The sequence below is a fragment of the Amblyraja radiata genome, chromosome 18, assembly GCF_010909765.2.
Source record: "Amblyraja radiata isolate CabotCenter1 chromosome 18, sAmbRad1.1.pri, whole genome shotgun sequence".
NCBI classification, from domain to species: domain Eukaryota; kingdom Metazoa; phylum Chordata; class Chondrichthyes; order Rajiformes; family Rajidae; genus Amblyraja; species Amblyraja radiata.
Genome location: NC_045973.1, coordinates 23,316,454 through 23,335,770, shown reverse-complemented (window position 1 = coordinate 23,335,770; position 19,317 = coordinate 23,316,454). Strand labels below are relative to the sequence as shown.

Sequence of the window (19,317 nt, the reverse complement as noted above, 5' to 3'; positions counted from 1 at the left end):
ATTGGGTTATAAGCCACTCAAGCGGAATATGAGGTGCTGTTCCACCAGCTTGTCTGTGGCTTCGCTCTGGTAATGGAGGAGCCCCAGGACAGAAAGGTCAGTAGGAAAATGGGAAGGGGAGTTAAAACGGTTAGCAACCGAGAGATTTAGCAGGCCTTGGTGGACTGAGTGCAAGTGTTCGCCGAAACAGATGCCTGGTCTATGCTTGGTCTAGCCAATGTAAAGGAGGCCACATTTGAATGTAAAGTAGGCCAGATTAAATGCAATAGATGAGGTTAAGGGACATACATATGAACCTCTATAGCACCTGAAAGGGCTGATGGATCCCCGAATGGATGGGAGGGAGGATGTATAAGGCAGGTGTTATATCTCCTGTGATTGCAAGGGCCAAAAAAACTGGGTGATTTGGGTGGGAGGGGATAAGTGAACCAAGGAGTTGTACAGGGAATGGTCTCTGTGGAAAAAAAGTGGTGGAGATAGAAAGATATGGATGGTGGTGGGATCACATTGAAGGTGGCAAAAATGTCAAAGAATAATGTGTTGGATGCAGAGGCTGATGGGGTGACAGGTACGGAGCAGGGGAAGACTATACCCATTCCATCTGGGCGGAGAGGTAGCGAGAGCAGAATTATGGGATACAGAGGAGAAGCAAGTGAGCGATCCACCTACGTCAGCAGGGATGAAACCACATTGAAGAATGTTCCTGAACCGAAACATCAACTATTTATGTCGTCCAGAGATGCTGCCAGACTCGCTGAGTTACTCCATTACTTAGTGTTTTTTTCTGTATCCATATCTATTCCTCTATGTCGTGCTGGCTATTGGAAGGCCTCTAGTGCAATCCCATTAGATTAATCTACCTTTCTCATGTTTGAGCTCTACCCATATTTTCTTGGTGGATGATACCACCAGTATGTCCTTTCTGAGTGCAGCTGTGAAAATCTCCCTGATTATTCAAATAACTCCTCCACTTTTTACCTTCCTCTATATCACATCTGAAACATGAAACTCTAGAATGTTGGCTGTCAGTCCTGCCCCTCTCAGAACCAAATCTCTGTAATGGTCATTAGTAGCGATATGGACCACGACCTCTGGCTGCTCACCCTCCTTTCTCAGATTCTGAAAAAAATATATATAATTAGCAAAATATAATTTGTAAGAGAGTCGTTTTGGCAGCAATACAGAATGGGTGGTGTGTAGCATATGAATCACCAGCTAGGTCCGTTGGCCTTAAAAGAAACAAAAAAAGGAGGAAAAAGCAAATCCAGCAAATTGAAAAAAAATATGTGTTACCTTTTAAACAGACATTTAAAGAAGATGAAGGATTTTCAACATTTTCCCCATCTCCCAAATTAGTGAACTGCTTACCCAAAGCTCTTGGTTTAAATTCCTCTAATTTAGATTTTGAACCACCCATCCTTCCTGACTAACTAGATGTCCATAGTCTTCTTCAAAATATTCCCATTTGGAACCTCAAATCCGCCCTGCTATTCAACAAGATCATGGCTAAACTGCTTCAGGCTCAATTTTTTTGTTGTGCCTGTTCCTCGTGGCAATCATTCCCTGATCCTTCAAATCTTTATATATCTCCACTTTAAATGCCCCCAATGATCTGACCATCACAACTCTCCAGGATAGAGAATTCCAAAGATTCACCACCCTCTGAAAGAAGTTTCTACACACCATGTTTTAATAACTGACCCCTTTTCTTGTAATTTTGTCCACTTACCTTTCCATTCTTGACTCTTCCACTATTTTAACTCACAATATCTCCCCTCAAAATATTTATTGCAATAAGAGCATCCACAATTCTTCTCAAATTCAAAACCAAAGATCTAACTTCTTTAACCTCTCTTGTTAGGCCAATCATTTCCTCTCAAGAAGTTACCCAGACTCATCATTTAAATTTTTTTTTCTGTAGGATTTGTGTGCTATGTTTATCTTCCTTAATGTCTGTCTTTTTTCTTCTATTTCATCAGAAAGTGTAGTGACATTTTCATCAGTTTGGAACATCTGTGTGGAACATAAGTTAATATTTCACGTCAAAGACCCTTATTCAGTTCTGGACATATTAGAGATAAGCTGCATTTAGAAAGGAACAAAACATATGGTGAAGAAGGAATAAAGGAAAACATATTCACTGAAAATGAAATGGTATAAGATGAGTTCATTGGAAGAAGAAAAGGTTTTGTGATATGACCAAATGAAACAATAAATGGAATACAGGAAATACCAAACACAGAATATATGAAAATTGAAAAGAATATTGGTGGAAACAGCATACGGACCAGGCAGACAAATAGATCTACAGTAAAGCAGAATATTTGTGCTGTAAAGTGGGTGGCAGAATATTTGTTGATGGATGTTCTACTATATTCTTAGAGTGAGTTGAAATTGGATTTAAATAATACCTATGGTTTACGCAGTAACACTTTAGATAATGTTTATTACATCTGCTTTTTAAAGGACAAAGGATTCTAAAAATCGGCAGGAAGAAGTTAGTGGCAGTTTCAGTGCTAATCGTGGATGCGGGACATTAGAGTATAGCAGGCATCCTATAGGCCTAGCTGGAGATAGCTTGCAGCAGCTAAAAGGGAAGACAAAGTCGTTGGAGTTTTTCTGCTGTAAATACTGAAGGCAGAGGGCGAAGAGAAATCTTGCTGCAAGTAAGAATCTGCTTTATAAAGGACAAAGGATTTAAAAATCGTCAGGAAGAAGTTAAGAGTAGCAGTTTCAAAATGCTAATCGTGGAAGCAGGACATGAGAGTGAAGCAGGTGTCCGATAGACTTAGCTGGAGATAGTTTGCAGCTGCTAAAAAGGAAGGCGGAGTGGCCTGTTGGGAGCGTCCATGTTGAGCGGAAGTGCCGTGTGGAGGAAAAGTGCATCTTGAGGCTTTGGCTCGAAAGGCTTCTGATAGAAGGGTTGAGGAGAGAGGAGCGGACCTGCAAGACTAGAGCAACAGAAAGTATGAAGCTTTATGAAGGAATGTGAGATACGCAAAGGGCACATGCAGGATCACTCGATGTGCTGCAGCTGCGTGATGTGGGAGCTGGTGGACGTTAGTCAATCATGGTGACCACATCTGCAGCAAATGCTGGTTGGTTGAAGACTAATGGCCCTGTCTCACGGTGCGAGTCCACCCAGGAGTGATCCCGAGTGAAATAAAAAAATCAAACTCATGGTTGTCTACGAGATTCCAAGTTTATGTTCACGAGTTTAAACGAGTTCCCACGTGTACGTATAAGTTTGCCGTTTACTTCTCATTTCTGCGATGTACCAAGTTCCTCTCCCGAGTTACCAAGTTCCTCTCCCGAGTTACTCTTGAGCCAACAATGACTACCGACTTGTGGAAAAATCATCACATGATAAAAATGATGTCATGCAGTTTTGTTTTCACTATTAAAAGACCCAGCCTGAAGAACGATCTCGACCCGAAACGTCACCTATTTCTTTTCTCCAGAGATGCTGCCTAACCAGCTGAGTTAGTCCATCATTTTGTGTCTATCTTTGGTTTAAACTAGTATCTGCAATTCCTTCCTTCAAACTTTTAGAACAGTTTGTTTCAAGAAACAATCCTTCCAAAATTGCATTCAAAAGTCCATTTGAACTGCATTTGTTCAAGGTCTGGCATCAATCATTGAAAGGCATAGGCTGTTTTGTGTCGGGAGGAACGGCAGATGCTGGTTTACACCGAAGATAGACACAAAATGCTGGAGTAACTCAGCGGGACATGCTGCATTTCTGGAGAGAAGGAATGGGTGACGTTTCTGGTTGAGTCCCTTCTTCAGACTGAAAAAACATTTCGACCCTTCTCTCCAGAGATGCTACTGGCTTGGCTGAGTTACTCCAGCTTTATGTGTCTAGTAAGATTGGTTTATTCCCTTAATTTATCTCTCATCAAAACATTGGTAAACTTTCTGAAGAACGGTCTCGACCCGAAACGTCACCCATTGCTTCTCTCCAGAGATGCTGCCGGTCCCGCTGAATTACTCCTGCATTTTGTGCCTATCTTCAATCGTCTTGGCCCCGCTCTGGGAGTAGGAGTGGGGGCGGCTCCGCATCCACAACGGCCGTGAGCCCCAGGCCGAGCTCGGCGATCGCTTGTCAGCTTCTGCTGCTGTTGGAGGTGAGACGTTGTGCCGCGCCAGGGTGTCCCACTTGGCCGTCATTTACGCGACAGGCCGGAGGCGCGTGAAAATTTTGTGCAGAACGAAATCCTGGACGCTGCGCGATACCACGCGTAACTGCACACTCCTCCATGCCACGCGCCCGTCCCGCGCTACCCACACGCTACCAGGTCGCGTAAATGGCGGCCAAGTGGGACAGGCTCTTAAGAATGAAATTCAGTCCTTAGTGAGGGGTGACATAGGATCAGAAGATGTAGAGTCATTATGGATAGAGCTGAGAAATTATAAGGGTAAAAAAATCCAAATGGGAGTTATTTACAGGCCCCCAAACAGTAGCCAGGATATAGGGCACAAGTTACATCAAGAGATAAAATTGGCATGTAAAAAAGGCAATGCTACAGTGGTCAGGAAGGATTTCAATATGCAGATAGGCTTGGAAAATCAGGTTGGTACAGGACCCAATGAAAGGGAATTTGTAGAGTGCCTTTGAGATGGATTCTTAGAGCCGCTTGTAGTGGAGCCTACCGGGGAAAAGGCAATTTAGTGTTATGTAATGAACTGGATTTGATAATGGAACTCAAGGTAAAGGAACCACTAGGAGGTAGTGACTGCAACATAAGTTTTAATCTGCAATTTGAGAGGGAGAAGGGAAAATCAAAAGTGACAGTTGAACAAAGGGGACAATGGAGCCACGAGGGGGAGGGTAGCTAAAGTTGACTGAAAGATGACAGTGGAACAACAATGGCAGGTTTTTCTGGGAATAATACAGAAGGTGCAAGATCAGTTCATTCCAAAGAGGAAGAAAGATTCGAAGGGGAGTAGGAGGCGACGTGACCGACATGTGAAGTCAAGGACAGTATAAAAATAAAAGTGAAGTATAACATAGCAAAGATGAGCGGGAAGCTAGGGGATTGGGAAACTTTTAAAGAGCAACAGAGGATAACTAAAAAAGCAATACGCGGAGAAAAGTTGAGGTACGAAGGTAAGCTAGCCAAGAAAATAAAGGAGGATAGTAAAAGCTTCTTTAGGTATGTGAAGAGGAAAAAAATAGTTAAGACCACAGTTGGACGCTTGAAGACTGAAAAAGGTGAATTTATTATGGGGAACAAGGAAATGGCAGACAAGTTGAACAGGTACTTTGGATCCGTCTTCACTAAGGAGGACACAAACAATCTTGATGTACTAGTGGCCAGAGGATCTAGGGTGACGGAGGAACTGAAGGAAATTCACATTAGACAGGAAATTGTGTTGGGTAGACTGATGGAACTGAAGGCAGATAAATCCCCAGGGCCTGATGGTCTGCATCCCAAGGTACTAAAGGAAGTGGCTCCAGAAATCGTGGATGCATTGGTGATCATTTTCCAATGTTCTATAGATTCAGGATCAGTTCCTGTGGATTGGAGGGTAGCTAATGTTATGCCACTTTTTAAGAAAAGAGGGAGAGAGAAAACAAGGAATTATAGACCAGTTAGCCTGACATCGGTGGTGGGGAAGATGCTGGAGGCAATTATAAAAGATGAAACAGCAGCACATTTGGATAGAAATAACAGGATTGGTCCGAGTCAGCATGGATTTACGAAGGAGAAATCATGCTTGACTAATCTTCTGGAGTTTTTTGGGGATGTAACTAGGAAAATGGACAAGGGAGAGCCAGTGGATGTAGTGTACCTGGACTTTCAGAAAATCTTTGACAAGTTCCCACATAGGAGTTTAGTGGGCAAAATTAGAGTACATGGTAATGGGGGTAAGGAAATGACGGATAGAAAATTGGTTAGCAGACAGGAAACGAATAGTATGGATTAACGGGTCCCTTTTAGAATGGCAGGCAGTGACTAGTGGGGTACCGCAAGGCTCGGTGGTGGGAACACAGCTATTCATGATTTAGATGAAGAGATTAAAAGTAACATTAGCAAATTTGCAGATGACACAAATCTGGGTGGCAGTGTGAACTGTGAGGAGGATGCTATGAGGATGCAGGGTGACTTGAACAGGTTGAGTGAATGGGCAGATGCAGTTTAATGTGGATAAATGTGAGGTTATCCTCTTTGGTGGCAAGAACAGGAAGGCAGATTATTATCGAATGGTGTCAAGTTAGGAAAAGGGGAAGTACAATGAGATCTGGGTGTCCTTGTTCATCAGTCACTGAAAGTAAGCATGTAGATACAGCAGGCAGTGAAAAAAGCTAATGGCATGTTGGCCTTCACAACAAGAGGAGTTGAGTATAGGAGCAAAGAGGTCCTTCTACATTTGTACAGGGCCCTAGCAGGCGCGGAAATCGCTATAAAACATGGGGGGGACCGGGGACACACAATTCCTTGGCTGTCGCGCACGCATGCGCATACTCAAAGCCAGAGAGGTGGCGGAGCGAGCACTCGGTGCTGTTGCTCGGTCTGTTCAGCAGCAAGAGTGAGATCAACATCAGACAAGGCGCTAGTGGGGAGAAAAAGATTCCGTACAGACAGCGCCCGGAGTCAGGATTTAAACCCGTGTCCCTGGCGCTGAGGCTGCAGCAACGCACGGGCCGAGTGGCCTCTCTCTCTCTGTGTACCTGCCAGCATCCGCAGCAGACCCTCCGCCTTCCAGATAGAGAACCGCATCCCTGGCGGTGACCTGGTCCCGGTTCCCTCTGCTCATCGGGCGCCGACTCCACGCTGTACCGAATTTCCCCCAAGTCAAGTGGCGTGCGGGGCTGGAGGAGAGCGAGATGTATTAGTGCGAGGCTAAGGCTGTGGGCTTGAATCGGCCCGTTCATGGGGTCTTTCATCGGCCGGCGGGGGCTTCAACATCGGGAGCCTTGATCTCCTCGATGCAGCAGTTTGATTTTAAGCCGCGACGGGGGCTGAAAGGCCCCGCAAATGGGCTGATTCAGCCCTTAGAAAATGGCTGATAAAGTCCAGATGACAAAACATGGGGGGGGGGGGGATCATCCCCCACCTCTCAAAGCAGGGGCGGGACATGTTCCCCACTGTACCCCCCAGGATTTCCGCCCCTGTGCCCTAGTGAGACCACATCTGGAGTATTTTGTGCAGTTTTGGTCTCCAAATTTGAGGAAGGACATTCTGGCTATTGAGGGAGTGCAGCATAGGTTCACGAGGTTAATTCCCGTGATGGAGGGACTGTCATACGTTGAAAGAATGGAGCAATTGGGCTTATATACATTAGAAGTTGGAAGGATGAGAGGGAATCTTATTGAAACATATAAGATTATTAAGGGTTTGGACACGCTAGGGGCAGGAAACATGTTCCCGATGTTGGGGGAGTCCAGAACCAGGGGCCACAGCTTAACAATAAGGGGTTGTCCATTTAGAACGAAGATGAGTAAAAACATTTTCACCCATAGAGTTGCGAATCTGTGGAATTCTCTGCCTCAGAAGGCAGTGGAGGCCAATTGTCTGGATGCTTTCAAGAGAGTTAGATAGAGCTCTTTAAGATAGTGGTCAAGGGATATGGAGAGAAGGCAGGAACGGGGTACTGATTGTGGGTGATCATCCATGATCACAGTGAATGGTGGTGCAGGCTCGAAGGGCTGAATGGCTTACTCCTGCACCTATTGTCTATTGAAATCGGATGTGTCGGTATTGCAGCTGGGCAAAGGGGACTACAGAGGCATGAGGGAGGGGCTGGCCAAAGTTGACTGGAAAGGGACCCTATCAGGGATGACGGTGGAACAGCAATGGCAGGAATTTCTGGGAATAACCCGGAAGATGCAGCATCTAAAAAGGAAGAAAGATTCTAGGGGAGAAAGAGGCAATCATGGCTGACAAGGGAAATCAAGGACAGTATAAAACTAAAAGAGAAGGCCTATAACACAGCAAAGATTAGTGGGGATCCAGAGGATTGGGAAGCTTTTAACGAACAACAGAGGGTAACTAAGAAAACAATACGGGAAGAAAAGATGAAATACGAAGGTAAGCTAGCGAATAATATAAAAGAAAACAGCAAGAGTTTCTTCAGTTATATAAAGAGCAAGAAAGTGGCAAGAGTGGACGTTGGACCACTGGAGAATGATGCAGAAGTGATAATGGGGAATAAAGAAATAGCAGAGGAGCTGAATAACTTTTTTGCATCAATCTTCACAGTGGAAGACACCAGCAACGTGCCTGAAATTGAAGAGAGTCAGCGGGTGGAAGTTAGTGGTGGCTATTACCAGGGAGAAGGTGTTTAGGAAGCTGAAAGGGCTGAAGGTAGATAAGTTACCTGGGCCAGGTGGACTGCACCCTAGGGTTCTGAAAGAGGTGGCTTTAGTGATTGTGGAGGCATTGATAGTGATATTTCAGGAATCACTAGTCAGGAATGGTCCCAGATGATTGGAAAATTGCTAATATTACCCTGTTGCACAAAAAGGGAGCAAGGCAGAATAGTGGGAACGATAGGCCAGTTCGTCTGACTGGTGATTGGTAAGATTTTAGATTGCATTATAAAGGATGAGATTACAGAGTACAGGTGCACAACCTTTTATCCGAAAGCCTTGGGACCAGACACTTTTCGTAATTCTGAATTTTTCGGCTTTCGGAATGGAAGATTTTTGGTGTAGATTTTAACGGCTGGCTCAGTGGTAGAGTACTCGGCTCATATCCGCTAGGTCGCGAGTTTGCGCCTCGATCCCGGCAGTTACTCGATCGCGAGTTTGAGTCTTCAATGTAGTTTTTTCTTGCAGAATAGGAGAGAATAGGGAGGGTTAGGCTGGGATCATTCTCTGCGAGATGATCTTAGTGCGGGAGACAAGTGTAGGAGAGGTGTATTGACTGTGTGGGCAGAACTTTGGAAGTGATTGCCCACCATTCTCAAAAGCCACTGTGTCTCCCTGTCCCTGGGATAGCAGGGGGCGATCAAACAGCACAATACCCCCCTCCCCCTCCAACTCCAGAGGAATCCGCTCCCCGATGGGCCGCTACGGCGACAAGTGGCAGTTCGCCCACAGCCCGAGCTGCGCCCCCTCATCCGCCACCCCAAGAACAAGACGTACCTTGCACACCATCAGCTTCTGCCCCTACGGGGAGCGTGTTCCTCTGGAGTTGGAGCGGGGCTGGGCTGGAGTTGCTGATCTGGGATCTCCGTGCTTGCAGTGGGCCTGGGGGTCGATGTCCCGATGAGGGGGCGCAGCTCGGGCTGTGGGCGAACTGCCACTTGTCGCCGTAGCGGCCCATCGGGGAGCGGCTTCTGGTGGTCCTGACGTCTCTGGCCAGTTTGCAGTTTTCCTCTGGAGTTGGAACGGGGCTGGGCTGCTGCTGGCTGTGGGTCTCTGGGTTCTCCGTGCTTGCAGTGGGCCTGGGGGGTCGGTGTCCCGTTGGTCCTGACGTCTCCGGTGACTGGCACTGACCTGCTGGCATCGCCGACGTGAAGACAGTGCAAAGCCCCCGCGCCGGTGCAATGGGCGGGGAGCTGGAGAGGGGAGGGAAGGGGTCACACACATGGCCGGGAAGCAGAGGGGTGTAGGTGGGGTGAAACTGAAGGGAGCGACAATCTGCTGCTGCCTGCCCGCTGAGTTAAAACGTTCCCACGCAAGACTCACGATACACTGTGTATCATGAGTCTACCATGGGAACTTTTTAACTCAGCGGGCAGGCAGCAGCAGATTGTCAATTATTAACCTTCCCGCGCAATATACCCTCACCTTCTCTTTTATGAATGGGGATTTAGTTCCCCTTTCTTCGAGGAACGACCGGAGGTTCCGCTGTCACCTCTGCGGGCCGCCCTCGGTGAATGTCTTCAAGGACTTTTCTTCAAGGACCGAAAAAATGTCCGCTATTCGGAGCTTTTCGTTATTTGGAATTTCGGATAAAAGGTTGTGCACCTGTACTTAGATGTTCACGATAAAATAGGCCAAAGTCAGCAATGACGGCTTTGTGAAGGGAGGTCTTGCTTGACAAATTTGCTGGAATTCTTTGAAGAAGTAAATAGCAGGACAGACAAAGGAGAGTCAGTAGATGTTGTTTAGTTAGATTTTCAGATAGCCGTTGATAAGGTGCCACACGTTAGGCTGCTTATGAAGATGAGAGCCCACAGTATCAAAGGGCAGATACTAGCATGGATAACAGATTGGCTGGCTGGCAGAAAACAAAAAGTGGCAATAAAGGTGGCTTTTTCTGGTTGGATGCCAGTGACCAGTGGAGTTCCGCAAGGGTCAGTGCTGGGACCGCTACTCTTCATGTAATGATTTGGACAAGGGGATTGAAGGCTTTGTAGCAAAGTGTACGAAAGATACGAAAATAGATGGAGGGGCAGGTAGTGTAGAGAAAGCAGGGACTCTGCAGAAGGACTTGGACAGGTTGGGAGAGTGGGCAGAGAAGTGGCAGATGAAATATAGTGTAGCAAAGTGTGGAGTCATGCATTATTGGTAGTAGGAATAAAGGCGTAGACTATTTTCTAAATGCGGTGAGATTCCAGAAATCAGAGGTGCAAAGGGACTTGGGAGTGCTGGTGCAGGATTCCCAAAAAGTTAATCTGCATGTCGAATTGGTAGTAAATAAAGCAAATTCAATGCATGCATTTATTTCAAGAGGGCTTGTATACAAAACAGGGATCTAATGTTGAGGCTCTATAAGACGCTGGCAAGGCTCCATTTGGAATATTGTGAGTAATTTTAGCACAATATCTGAGGAAGGATGTGCTGGGTCTGGAGAAGGTCCAGAGGAGGTTTACAAGAATGATCTCAGGAATGAGTAGGTTAACCTATGGTGAGTTTTTGTCAGCATTGGGCCTGTTCTTGCTGGAGTTTAGAAGAATGAGGGAGGACCTCATTGAAACATACAGAATAGTGAAAGCCTTGGATATAGTGGAAGTGGAGAGGATGTTTCCACTAGTTGGAGAGTCTAAGACTAGAGGTCATAGCCTCAGAATTAATGGACTTTCTTTTAAGAAGGAGATGAGGAAACGTGTCTTTTGTCAGAGGGTGGTGAATCTGTAGAATTCTTTGCCACAGAAGGCTGTGGTGGCCAAGTCAGTGGATATTTTTAAGGCCGAGATATATAGATTCTTGATTAGTACAGGTATCAGAGTAATAAAGCTCGCTACTTAAAAACAGACAAAAACACAATGGGTTAAGGTAAACCAAACAAGCTTTACTCAGTTCATCATGATGGGAGTGGTAAGGAATTACAGTTCAGCCAGTATTCAAGAATACTGGCTGTTCCTCGAACGACCACTCAAATTAACACAGAATCCTGGGGTCTTTTCTACAGCAAAAGTCACATACGCAGAATACCAAAAGCGTTTAGTAATGTCCCAAGAAGCATCAGCAAGTCCTAATATGGAGTTATTTTTCAGCTTTTCCTCAAAACCAAGTATTCCAAAGGCGTTGTTCATAGTCCCAAGATGCAACAGTCCAGTCCTAACATGGTGTTGTTTTTCTGTGCTAGTCTGTGTCTGTCTCCTTATCAGTACTGGCTTCCCTAACTGCCCCCTCTTATCTGCTGGTACTTTTCCACTAGAGAAAGCCTGTTCAAGAGAAGAAATACAAATACTGATCAAGTATCCCAGCAAGCAACGCAATAGCAATTAGCTCTTTCATTATAGAAAGTGGTTAAATATGACAGCAAACGATATAATAGCGATTAACTATTTCAAGAGGTTATGGGGAGAAGGCAGGAGAATGGGGTTAGGAGGGAGTGATAGATCAGCCAAGATTGCATGGTGGAGTAGACTTGATGGGCCAAATGGCCAAATTCTACACCTATTTCTTATGACCTTATGACCTTACCCAACATTTTCTACTCCCTCCTCCATTGTTTTCCAAAATGCAAAGTCAGCCGTATTTTTACTTAAAATAATAGTGATTACAATTTTTATTTGATTGACAACATGATTTTGTTTTTCAGGATGGTTCAGAGGATTTGCCACCAAGAAGCCTTCAGTCAAGGTAAATAATAAAAACAACAAAATCTAGAAATGCTCAGCAATCGGGTAGCATCTGTGAGGAGAGAAACCATTAATGTTACAGGTTTATGACTTTTGTAAGAACTGGAAAAAGCTAGAAAATAAGCATATTTAAGTTTCAGACCGTGGCAGTGAGAACAACATCCTTTATAAATTGGAGACCAAGAGATATTTAATGATCCAAATGGTGGTGGTGCCAGTTTTCATTTCCAGATGTATGTAGTCTTATAGTTTGAACATGAGAATTGTTCATTGTTAACAAGAACCAAGTTGAAATGTAACAGTCCCTGTAGAAATAATTATGATTATGTAAATGGAGGATTGTTGGTTGACGTGGACTTGATGAGCTGCAAGGTCCCTTTCAGTGCTGAATCTCTATAATTACATGGACTTTTATTTAGTTGTGCTTTTGTTAAGAATTTTGGTAATGTCGTTCTTTAGAATATTTTACGTTTCACATCCATTCAGTCATATCAGGTCTGTCTGGTCACGCTTCCACCTAGGGTTGCCAACTGTCCTGTAATAGCCGAGACATCCCGTATATTGGGCTAAATTGTTTTCTCCCATACGGGACCACCCTTGTCCCATATTTGACTGCTACTACTCAGGTCGAGGGGACTGTTGGGTCGGAGCCCCGCGCCAGCCCCGCCTCACCCGCCCCGACGTAGTGCAGCCCATGGAGTGCAGCAACAGAGCCTCGTCCCTGGCCCCGTCGGTAGGCAGCTCGGCCAGCTGTCCGACCTTCGGACCTTTGTTTACCGCCGACACCACCACCCCTCCTTCTCATGGCCGAGCATCGGTTCAGGAGTTGGATGGGGTGCCGGGCCAAAACTCCTCAGCTACCCTGCCGGCTGGGCTTTGTGCAATCCAGCCCCCGGGCCAACTCACCATTCACCCAGCCATGGCCGAGTTGGTCAATGAATTGGTATTGGGAATCTGTCTCTTATTTTGGGTATCTACATACAATTGTCAGATCTGAATAATCCCATAATCAAAAGATCGGTTGACTGCAATTTTGCCACATCTGGCTGGGAATCATTTATTTTTATATTATCACCATACGAGCCAGTCTTCAGCTAATTTAGTTCCACTCCATGTCATATAAAGAAATGGTTAAGGACACTAGATCTACAGACAATGGGACTAGACATCCAGGCTATTGTACTGAAGGGTTCTGCATCAGAAGTAGCCGCGCCTTTAGCTGAGCTGTACCAATACAGTAAACCCTTGGTATAACAGACCATGGGGAGAAGGAGTGGTGTCCATTATTACCAATTGTCCGCTATAACTGAGTAAGGGATTATCAATACAATACAATTTATTTGTTGTCATTTGAACCTCATTGAGGTTCAAACAAAATTTGGTTTCTGCAGTCATACACACAAGAAAAAGAACCAAGACACAACACAATTTACACAAACATCCATCACAGCACATCTCCTCATCGCTGTGATGGAAGGCAAAGTCTTATCTCTCCCCTGCACTCCTCATTCTCCTCCCGATGTCAGAGTCAAAGCCCCCGGCGGGCGATGGTAAATAAGTCCCGCGGCAATTAAAGCCGCACCGGGCGATGCAAGGCCACGCTCCGGGTCTTGGTGTTGGAGCCCCGGCGGGCGCTAACAAGTCTCGCGGCCACGCCGGGCGATGATGTAAGGCCCCGCTCCAGGTAATTTTCAACCCCACAACTCGGGCGGGAGAAGTTGCCGTTGCGGAAGCCCTGAAAAGCGGTCTCCCAGCAGAGACCCGCGCTCTACCGGTGTTACTGTCCACCAGACCTGCGGCTGCAGCCTCCGAATCTCTGGGGACAGGTCGCAGCCGCGCGCCACCATAGCTCCTCCTGCTCTGAACTCGGCCAGCTCCACGATGGTAAGTAGGTCCGCAGGCTCCGCGACCGGAGCCCCAGGTTGTTCCGGTTGGAGGCCGCTCCACGGTGCTAGGTCCCAACGACAATGGAGACCTGACAGAGAAAAGGTCGGGTCCACCGTACAGGGAAAAGATTTTAAAAGTTTCGCCACCCCCCGTCCCCCACACACATACCCAATTAAAAAAAAAAAAAACTACATTCAAACGAGACGAAAAATAAAAAAAGACAGACGGACTGCAGAGGCCGCTGCGACGTGAGTCGCGCCGCCCACCATTGTATGTAGAAACTAAGAATTGCAGATAATGATTAACACACAAAAGGACACGAAGTGCTGGAGTAATTCAGCAGGTCAGGCAGCATCTCAGGAGAACATGAACATGAAGAGGTGACGTCAGGACCTTTCTTCAGACTGATTCAGTCTACTGAGTTACTCCAGCACTTTGTGCCAGGATTGCCTTAAAACTAGGCGCAGATGGTAGTGGAATGGGAAGCGACTGGCCGGAAGAAGCAGCAGGAGGGTGAAGGGTGATGGCAGCAGCCCAAAGAAAGTGCTGTACCCAGCAGCTAAAACATGAGGCAGATCAACAGCTGCATCAACCGGACTGTAACGTGGGTGAGGAAGGGTGCACTGTGCACCTGGCGATCAATAGGAGGTGTTGGAAGCTGGGGCTGGAGAGGCCATGTGAATCAGGATGGTGTCGGGAGATCTATCTGTTATAGCCAAAATCCGTTATAATGAGGTCTGTTAAAATGAAGGTTTACCTTACTAGTAAAGCACTGATATTTACTTGACGATGTGGAAAATACTTCAGGTATGTCAATAGACAATAGACAATAGATCCAGGAGTAGGCCAGTCGGCCCTTCGAGCCAGCACCGCCATTCAATGTGATCATGGCTGATCATCCCCAATCAGTGGCCCGTTCCTGCCTTCTCCCCATATCCCCTGACTCCGCTATCTTTAAGAGCCCTATCTAGCTTTCTCTTGAAAGTATCCAGAGACCCGGCCTCCACCGCCCTCTGAGGCAGAGAATTCCACAGACTCACAACTCTCTCTGAGAAAAAGTGTATCCTCGTCTCTGTTCTAAATGGCTTAACCCTTATTCTTAAACTGTGGCCCCTGGTTCTGGACTCCCCCAACATCGTGAACATGTTTCCTGCCTCTAGCGTGCCCAAACCCTTAACAATCTTATACGTTTCAATAAGATTCCCTCTCATCCTTCCAAACTCCAGAGTGTACAAGCCCAGCCGCTCCATTCGCTCAGCAAATGACAGTCCCGCCATCCCGGGAATTAACCTTGTAAACCTACGCTGCACTCCCTCAATAGCAAGAATGTCCTTCCTCAAATTAGGGGACCAAAACTGCACACAATACTCCAGGTGTGGTCTCACTAGGGCTCTGTACAACTGCAGAAGGACCTCTTTGCTCCTATACTCGACTCCTCTTGATATAAAGGCCAACTTGCCATTTGTTTTCTTCACTGCCTACTGTACCTGCATGCTTACTTTCATAGACTGATGAACAAAGACCCCCAGATCCCGTTGTACTTCCCCTTTTCCCAACTTGATGCCATTTAGATAGTAATCTGCCATCCGGTTTTTGAAACCAAAGCGGATGACATCACATTTATCCACATTAAACTTCATCTGCCATGCATCTGCCCACTCCCCCAACATGTCCAAGTCACCCTGCATTCTCAAAGCATCCGCCTCACAGTTCACACTGCCACCCAGCTTTGTGTCATCTGCAAATTTGCTAATGTTACTTTGAATCCCTTCATCCAAATCATTGATGTATATTGCAAATAGCTGCGGTCCCAGCACCGAGCCTTGCGGTACCCACTAGTCACTGCCTGCCATTCTGAAAGGGACCCGTTAATCCGTACTCTTTGTTTCCTGTCTGCCAACCAATTTTCTATCCATGTCAGCACGTTACCCAATACCATGTGCCCTAATTTTGCCCACTAATCTCCTATGTGGGACCTTATCAAATGCTTTCTGAAAGTCCAGGTACACTACATCCACTGACTCTCCCTTGTCCATTTTCCTAGTTACATCCTCAAAAAATTCCAGAAGATTAGTCAAGCATGATTTCCCCTTGGTAAATACATGCTGACTCGGACCGATCCTGTTACTGCTATCCAAATGTGCGGCTATTTCATCTTTTATAATTGACTCCAGCATCATGCTGTGGGGATGGCTGTGCTCGCGACCGGGCTGGCTGTCGGAGACTCGGCTTTGTCGTCGATGGCCGGACTTATCCGTGGGCTGCACAGTACTGGATACTTACCTGACGTCGGTTGCGGCTGCTGGCCCTGGCCAGGGGCTGCATGGCACTGGAAAGCGTTCCAGGTAAGCTGGCACCGTCGCTGTCATGCTGGTTAGGCTTCCAGCTTTCAGCTGCGCTCTTCGGTGTACTGGTACACTTGTTTCCTTGCGCTCTTGCTTCCCGTTCCGACTTTTCTTTTCTTTGGCGCCAATTCAAATACAATTTGGTGCCAAATCTTTTTGCCTGGTGCCGTTCCAATTTGTGACACCAAATACAAACTCTTTTATAACTTTTTTCTTTGACGTACTTTTCTGTTCTTTGATCCTCGTCGCCAATTGTTGTATATTTGGTGCTGGAAATGTACTTTAAATAAGGCTCGGACACAGGAGTAAAATAACAAGCTTCTTTATTTGAACACCACGATGAGTCTCTCCTGTGTCCCATTGCACAAGATCAAATATGTTAATCATATTTCATACATAACAAGAATCTTGTTTCTCATGGTCTCAGAGTCCTTTAGGTGCCTTTTGGCAAACTCCAGGCGGGCTGTCGTGTCTTTTACTGAGGAGTGGCTTCTGTCTGGCCACTCTACCATATAAGCCTGATTGGTAGAGTGCTGCAGATATAGCTGTCCTTCTGAAAAGTTCTCCCATCTCCACAGAGGAACTCTGTCAGAGTGACCATCTCTGATCACCTCCTGTCTCGGAGGTCTATGGACAATTACTTTGCCTTCATGGCTTGGTTTTTGCACTGACATACACTGTCAACTGTGGGACCTTATATAGACAGGTGTGTGCCTTTCCAAATCATGTCCAATCAATTTAACTTACCACTGGTGGACTCCAATCAAGGTGTAGAAACATCTCAAGGATGATCAATGGAAACAGGATGAACCTATGCTCAATTTTACTTCGGAGTCATGCAGAGCTGAGCTCCTCCAGCGAGTAAGTTTAAACTTCAGGTAAGTTTGTATTTCTTACCTGTTTTGTTTCCTTGCAGGAACCTCTTGTTCCAGAGGCTTCCTGCCGGATGATTCGCGAGAACCGATGAGGGAACCAGCTGTGGGCTGAGGGGTAACCCCGGTTCTCGCCGCGGAAGTGGATAGCTGGGGAATGTCGGGTTTCACGAGGTCGGTCGCTGACGGGGTGGTCAGTGATTTTCAGGCGCTCCGGGTGCCGGGAGGGTTTCCCTCCGATAGGCATAAAGAAGCTGGGGTTCCCGGAGAGGGGACCTCCAGTAGACCAGGTGCCTGGAGGGTTTCCCTCCGATATAAATATAGATGCTCGGGTTCCCGGGGTGGCGACAGCCAGCAGACCGGGTGTCGGGAGGGTTTTCCTTACGGTAATATATATGGGCGCTGGGATTCCCGGGGAGGGGAAATCCAGCAGCAATGCGGTGCCCAGACCGCAGAGGTCCCCAAGATATGGGGTAAACCGACCAAAGTGGTCAGCCCTGGTGCCGGGAGGGTTCCCTTCCGGTAAGGAGAAAAAATTTGGAGGCTGGCCAGGATGGAGCCCTAATGGAGAGGAGGCTCATTCTAGATACACTCTAACAGCAGGAGTTGTGTCAGTGCGGGACTATGCGAGAGTCCGCGCCAGCAGCAGGGCTGTTTAAAGGTGATGCTGAGTCTATGGCAGTGTTGGGCAGATGGGAGAGCCCGTGCCAGCAGCGCCTTGTAACAGGGCTGCTTAATGGGGATGCCGAGTCTATAGCAGTGCCGGCCTATTGCTCTTGGCCGCGCCGGCAGCGCCTTGTAATAGGGCTGCTTAATGTATGGCAGCAGCACCTATAGAAGGGCTGCATAATGTCTCCCTCATGGAGGAGGTGAGCTTACCGGGGCAGTTTTGTTCTGACCCTGAAGTTGGAGGTATTGCAGAACAGCATACCCCAAGGCATGGAAGCCGCCGGGTCAGTATTAGGCTGACGCCGAGCCCATGCCAGCTGTTGGAGAGGCCGCGCCAGCAGCGCCTTGTAGCAGGGCTGCTTAATGTCTCCCTCATGGAGGAGGAGAGCATGCCGGGTCAGTATGAATCTGACGCCGAGGTTGAGGGTATAGCCGTGGAGCATACCTCAAGGGATGAAGGGCACGTGTCAGAGGTACCATTCCTGGCAGCAAGGTTGCCATCCCAACACAATGCAGTGAACACCGCTATCAGGGGACGTTAGAGCCACTCGTCGAATCTTCTATTCAGGTAAGACCTATTCCACAGGCAAAACCTGGAGGACGAAGCATAAGCTGTTGGACCAATCAGGCCAACGACGAGGAAGGCTTCATAGTGTCGGTGACAACGCACCCCACAGCTTCATCGGCAGTAAGCGGTTCACTGAAGCTGGTAGCAGCATAAAAGCTGACCAGAGTTATTCTACAACTAAGTGACCACGAACAAGTTGGTAAGATTTACAATTGGTTGTACAATACACAAATGATTAAGACATTGTCATCTACTCAGAGGCATTTAACCAGGTAAAACTGGACATTACTAGTATTCCAAGCAGGTTGGAATTGGGCCAGAATTGTGTTGAGCCGGGTTCAGTATTTTAGCCAGGTTTGACAGGCTCGGAGATATGGGCAGAATTGTCTTTCAAGGCAAGGTCAGAATTATGGTAAGAGTTGTCTTGGGACATGTGAGAATTATCGGTAACCAGGTCAGAGTTGCCGTTCAGGGCAGACACGAAATGATGGCAGGCATGGCCTGTTCATTATGAAAGAAAGGTGATTAAACTGATTTCATGGGGTTTTCCATGTACAGTGATCATCAGAGATATTTGGAGTCATTGCTATGATGAGGCAATTTAACAGTATGATGACAATAAATCATTCAAAGGACTACTCAGAGTTCAAAAACACGTGTTATGTATTGTCTGGATTATATGTTGACGCTGTATTTGGCTAAAATCCACTGTTTCAGTCTCAAGCTATTTGAGAAATTGTTCTCCTCTATCCAGTTAAATTAAGTTGTTATCAAATGGATAGTTGGCCTGTGACTCTGCCTTGGGCAACAGATTGGAGTCAATAGAAACCTGGAACAGCCTTGTTGTTATAAAACAGTATTCTATTCATTAGACTAATTGGCAATGTAATAGATGTGATGCAACTGTGCAAGTGGGAGAACTGACTAAGGTGGGAAAATGCGAATGTCATCTCTAGTTGGAGGTGGAGGAGATTTGCATGAGTTATTAACT

At 46.5% G+C, this 19,317-nt stretch overlaps 1 protein-coding gene across 5 annotated transcripts in view; it reads left to right on the top strand.

Annotated features, from left to right (window-relative positions):
• Positions 1-19,317, top strand: part of dock3 (dedicator of cytokinesis 3) — a 366,678-nt gene that overhangs the window by 43,468 nt on the left and 303,893 nt on the right. For all 5 annotated transcript variants that reach the window (XR_004414644.1, XM_033036842.1, XM_033036845.1 and 2 more), the window contains exon 3: positions 11,946-11,986. Coding sequence is in view for 4 of the 5 variants with exons in the window: in XM_033036842.1 (XP_032892733.1) it covers positions 11,946-11,986 (41 nt within the window). In the remaining variant the exon portion in view is untranslated. The remainder of the gene's footprint in view (positions 1-11,945; positions 11,987-19,317) is intronic.